At 33.4% G+C, this 5,793-nt stretch overlaps 1 protein-coding gene across 1 annotated transcript; it reads right to left on the bottom strand.

Annotated features, from left to right (window-relative positions):
- Positions 1-429: 429 nt before the first annotated feature.
- On the bottom strand, positions 430-5,212 carry LOC106475750 (calcium-activated potassium channel slowpoke-like). Its single transcript, XM_022379801.1, has 5 exons — positions 5,181-5,212; positions 4,771-4,867; positions 3,677-3,788; positions 3,269-3,420; positions 430-615 (listed from the first exon to the last, which is right to left on the bottom strand). Exons 1-5 carry the CDS (start codon positions 5,210-5,212, stop codon positions 430-432), a joined length of 579 nt encoding a protein of 192 aa, XP_022235509.1.
- Between the last annotated feature and the right edge of the window lie 581 nt (positions 5,213-5,793).

The raw sequence follows: 5,793 nt of genomic DNA, 5'->3' as shown, positions 1-5,793 counted from the left end.
AATACGTCGTTAGGTCATGATACGTGTAGTTTATGTTGCAATATACAATACGTCGTTAGTTCTTGTTTATTTCAACATAAACTACACGTATCATGACCTAACGACGTATTGTTTATTACAACATAAACTACAAGTATCATGACATAACGACGTATTGTATATTGCAACATAAACTACACGTATCATGACCTAACGACGTATTGTTTATTCCAACATAAACTACACCTTTCATGAACTAACGACGTATTGTTTATTACAACATAAACTACAAGTATCATGACCTAACGACGTTTTCTTTATTACAACATAAACTTCATGTATCATGACCTATTATTCATTACAATATAAACTACACGTATCATGTCCTAATGTTGTAAAGAGACGAGTTTAAAAGATTAAACAATTGAACATCTTTGAGACCAACGTTTTTTATTCTGTTTTCCTTACCAGACCAACTAGGATGAAAAACACGATGAACACCCTTCCTAGCGTAGTTTTACAGAAGATGTCTCCGTAGCCGACAGTGGACATAGTGACGATCAAAAAGTAAACACATTCCCAATATGATAAATTGTGGATGTTGTCGAAATCAAGAGGATCGCCAGAGTTCTCCAACTGAAACGTGAAAACATTCATTTCTCAAGAGATGAACGTCTGAATTAAACTATGTGAAATGAAGGAAGCAGTTCATTTTATTAAAACAACACATGTATTTAAATTAACAAAAAAACAGACTGACCTTATTGGTTCAGATATTACCCTTTTCTTTTATTTTTTTCTTCCCTGCGCATACATATCCGATTCAAAGCATTCCAGTCGTGCATGTGTGTAATAATTTCAATTTCAAGAATGTTAATAACAACCTAGAAACCGGAAGTTCCTCTTCAAGTACAAGCTACTCAAGCTTAATAGAAAATTAAGTACAGAAAATTAAACGTATATCAAATTTGACAGCTTAATTAAAACAAAATTTTAAGCGCCCTCTCTAGAAAGGTACACAATCATACTGCATAAAAGCAATGGAAAATCATTACATTAACAAAACTAAAGTTACAATCTCTGGAAATTGTTCAATGAACAACAGTAAAATTTTTCACAATACAACAATTATAGCCGTTAAAAACTGAAGGAAAATGTTTTCATAGTGCAACAGTTACTACCGTTTAACACTGAAGGAAAACGTTTTCATAGTGCAACAGTTACTACCGTTTAACACTGAAGGAAAACGTTTTCATAGTGCAACAATTATTACCGTTTAACACTGAAGGAAAACGTTTTCATAGTGCAACAGTTACTACCGTTTAACACTGAAGGAAAACGTTTTCATAGTGCAAAAATTATTACCGTTTAACACTGAAGGAAAATGTTTTCATGGTGCAACAATTATTACCGTTTAACACTGAAGGAAAATGTTTTCATAGTGCAACAGTTACTACCGTTTAACACTGAAGGAAAACGTTTTCATAGTGCAACAATTATTACCGTTTAACACTGAAGGAAAACGTTTTCATAGTGCAACAGTTACTACCGTTTAACACTGAAGGAAAATGTTTTCATGGTGCAACAATTATTACCGTTTAATACTGAGGGAAAACGTTTTCATAGTGCAACAATTATTACCGTTTAACACTGAAGGAAAATGTTTTCATGGTGTAATAGGGAAAGGCGATCATAGCAAAAGGAAGGATTCAAAAAGTAAATTTAATGTGAATAAGGAAAATTACAACAGTTAACTGGAAATAAATAATGGAATATTGCTAACCCTAAACCATCTCTCACTCTTCTAGTACCAATAGTTATATTGGTTACACTAAACTATCTCTCACTCTTCTAGTACCAATAGTTATATTGGTTACACTAAACCATCTATCACTCTTCTAGTACCAATAGTTATATTGGTTACATTAAACCACCTATCACTCCTCTAGTACCAATAGTTATATTGGTTATACTAAACCATCTATCACTCTTTTAGTACCAATAATTATATTGGTTACATTAAACCACCTATCACTCCTCTAGTACCAATAGTTATATTGGTTACATTAAACCATCTCTCACTCTTCTAGTACCAATAGTTATATTGGTTACACTAAACCATCTCTCACTCTTCTAGTACCAATAGTTATATTGGTTACACTAAACCATCTCTCACTCTTCTAGTACCAGTAATTATATTGCTAACCCTAAACCATCTCTCACTCCTCTAGTACCACTTAGATGTTGTTGCTTGTTTTTGTTTGTTTCCACATTAGTGTTACAAATTTACATGTTGTTGCTTGTTTTTGTTTGTTTCCATATTAGTGTTACAAACTTACATGTTGTTGCTTGTTTTTGTTTGTTTCCCCATTAGTGTTACAAACTTACATGTTGTTGCTTGTTTTTGTTTGTTTCCACATTAGTGTTACAAACTTACGTGTTGTTGCTTGTTTTTGTTTGTTTCCACATTAATGTTACAAAACTTACATGTTGTTGCCTGTTCTTGTTGTTTGTTTCCACATTACTGCTACAAAACGTACATGTTGTTGCTTGTTTTTATTTGTTTTCGCATTACTGTTACATAACTTACAAGATGTTTCCGCATTGCTGTTACATAACTTACATGTTGTTGCTTGTTTTTGTTTGTGTCCATATTAATGTTACAAACTTACATGTTGTTGCCTGTTCTTGTTGTTTGTTCCACATTAGTGTTACAAAACTTACATATTGTTGCTTGTTTTGTTTGTTTCACATTACTGTTACATAACTTGCATGTTGTTGCCTGTTCTTGTTGTTTGTTTCCGCATTAGTGTTACAAACTTACATGTTGTTGCTTGTTTTTGTGTGGTTTCACGTTACTGTTACAAACTTACATGTTGTTGCCTGTTTTTGTTGTTGGTTTCCACATTACTGTTACATAACTTACATATTGTTGCATGTTTTTGTTTGTTTTCACATTACTGTTACAAAACTTACATGTTTTTGCCTGTTCTTGTTGTGAGTTTCCACATTACTGTTACATAACTTACATATTGTTGCATGTTTTTGTTTGTTTTCACATTACTGTTACAAAACTTACATGTTTTTGCCTGTTATTGTTGTTAGTTTCCACATTACTGTTACATAACTTGCATGTTGTTTCTCTTTCTTTCTGTACCTTAATTTTGTTATTGTAACTGAAAGAAACATTATAATGTTTTTCACATCAGCTGAACGTGCGTCATGTACTTGAGATCGAGTTTCTTGAGAAGACTACATCATCGTTGACTAGCTGTTTAACGGATCTTACCAAATGTATAATTCCAGCGGCAGTGAGCCAAACACTTATGACTGTTGCTATCAGCTGAGCCAGCCTGATAGAGCTGCTCGTCTTAAGTATGTTCAAGTACTGCAGTATATCAGGAACTGACATCAGACGTAGGGCCCTCAGAAACCGCAGACCTGAAAAAAACCCGTTTTATTATCTAGTCTGCAAGTCTCGTATAACACAATAACTTTTAGTGTTATCCACTTATTTATCAGAAGATAAATATTGCTTTAGTGAGTATTTCTTGGTCATAATTATTTTGTTACAAAATGCACTTGGTGCTCTAAAAAACGTGGAGCAAATAATAACAAAACAGCATATTAGAATTCTAGTTCGAAAAAAATATATATAGAGAGATATTTTTAATCGTGACTCAAAATTTATAGTTACCTATCCACGTGCGATCAAGATAAATCGACACAAAGGAAGGCGGAATGGTGAAGTAATCCACGAAGGAATATAACTCTAGCATGAACCACAATTTGTCACTTGCAGCTATAAACTAAAGACAAAAATGCTTAGAATTTCCTTCATAGGAGAGTTTAAAGTTTACTGCTAAGAATATTCATGAATTACACTTATGAAATATAACAATGAAATATAACTTATACAATATAACAAGATTTTATATTGTACAAAAAACATGGACAAAGAACCACAAGATGCTATATTGTACAGAAAACATGGACAAAGAACGACAAGATGTTATATTGTACAGAAAACATGGACAAAGAACAACAAGATGTTATACTGTACAGAAGACATGGACAAAGAACCACAAGATGTTATATTGTACAGAAAACATGGACAAAGAACGACAAGATGTTATATTGTACAGAAAACATGGACAAAGAACGACAAGATGTTATATTGTACAGAAAACATGGACAAAGAATCACAATATGTTATATTGTACAGAAAAACATGGACAAAGAACAAACAACAAGATGTTATATTGTACAGAAAACATGGACAAAGAACAACAAGATGTTATATTGTACAGAAAATATGGGCAAAGAACAACAAGATGTTATATTGTACAGAAAACATGGACAAAGATCCACAAGATGTTATATTGTACCTAAAGAAACTAAAGAATACTACAAGCATTAATATAAAAATTGTTGTTTCAATCTTTTTAGTGACAAAGATATATGAAGCATATAACGATAAGTTAGTTGGGAATTTATAAATGAATTACTTGGAAGACAAATAACACGTATTCATATTTTTGAATATATAGCCGAATGATTTTTATTGACTAAAATTTTCCACATGAATAATTATGCAATAAATGAATATTCTGCGTGCATGTTTTTGAAAATAATTGAAGCACAACTTGAAAATATCGATTCTTTGACGTTATCTAATGGAAGACTTTGTTTCTTAAGAAGTGAGTTGGGAACGATCAGAAAACTTATTAAACTGACCGTCAGTATGAATTAGATCTTTTCTTCGTTGGATGTATTAAAAGTGATACTTACACGTATAAAAAAGTAGACCATAAAAAATATATTTAGCGCTAAGTCTATTTGCTGAGTGGTGTTGGTTGACCAGAGCACACACTTCTCGACTCCTTCTCTACAAGAAAAATAAGATATGAGAAGAACTAATAGGTGCTCTTTCAAGGAATATAAAGAAAAAACAGAACTTAAATTATAAGGTGTTTTCACTCATATCAACACATTTTTACAGATGTTTATATTAGCGCAAAGCCACACTGGGCTACCTGCTGTGTCCACCACGGGGAATCGAACGCCAGTTTTTAACGTTGTAGGTTCCTTAACTTATCACTAACCCGTCGAGGGACTTTTCAAAAGTATAATTTTAATAGCAAATAAGTAAAAACCGTTGCAGGTATTTAGTTTTTTCAGGAAAGATGAACTTTTCTGACCTGAAGTGCTCAGAGATATTAATATCCACCATTCCTAACCTGGGGTGTTCAGGGATACTAATATCCCCCCTTTCTAACCTTGGCTGTTCAGGGATATTAATACCCCCTTCCTAACCTCAGCTGTTCAGGGATATTAATATCCCATTCCTAGCCTGGGCCGTTCAGGAATATTAATATCCTCCTTCCTAACCTGGGGTGTTCAGGATATTAAAATCTCCCCTTCCTAACCTTGGCTGTTCAGGGATATTAATACCACCTTCCTAACCTGAACTGTTCAGGGATATTAATATCCCCCTTCCTATCCTGGGGTGTTCAGGGATATTAATATTCCCCTTCGCCCCGCTCGCGAGAAAGAAAATTTTGCTAAGATAGTGGGGTTAAAAGTAATTTCAGAGTTAATTCATATCTGCTAATTGATCGGTGTGGAGATTTGACAGATGTCCAGGAGTCCAGGAAGCAGATAGAAAACCATGGCTGATGACGACGTTGATGAGAAGAAGCAAAACGACAACACTCTACAAAACATATCTCAATATACGCCTTGTAAATAGGGTCACCTTGTTAACATGTATCAGAGAACAAACAAGTTCAAGTTGAAACAAAACCTAATTTA

This window comes from Limulus polyphemus, unplaced genomic scaffold (assembly GCF_000517525.1).
Source record: "Limulus polyphemus unplaced genomic scaffold, Limulus_polyphemus-2.1.2 Scaffold9101, whole genome shotgun sequence".
Taxonomy (NCBI): Eukaryota; Metazoa; Arthropoda; class Merostomata; order Xiphosura; family Limulidae; genus Limulus; species Limulus polyphemus.
This window is presented reverse-complemented; position numbering and strand designations above follow the sequence as displayed.

Coding starts and splice junctions, on each gene's coding strand:
- LOC106475750 (XM_022379801.1), bottom strand. CDS start 5,212: ATGGTGGATATTAATATCTCTGAGCACTTCAG. Junction 4,868..5,180: donor AATATCTCTGAGCACTTCAG/GTCAGAAAAGTT, acceptor TTTTTCTTGTAG/AGAAGGAGTCGAGAAGTGTG. Junction 3,421..3,676: donor TCTTGATCGCACGTGGATAG/GTAACTATAAAT, acceptor GGTTTTTTTCAG/GTCTGCGGTTTCTGAGGGCC.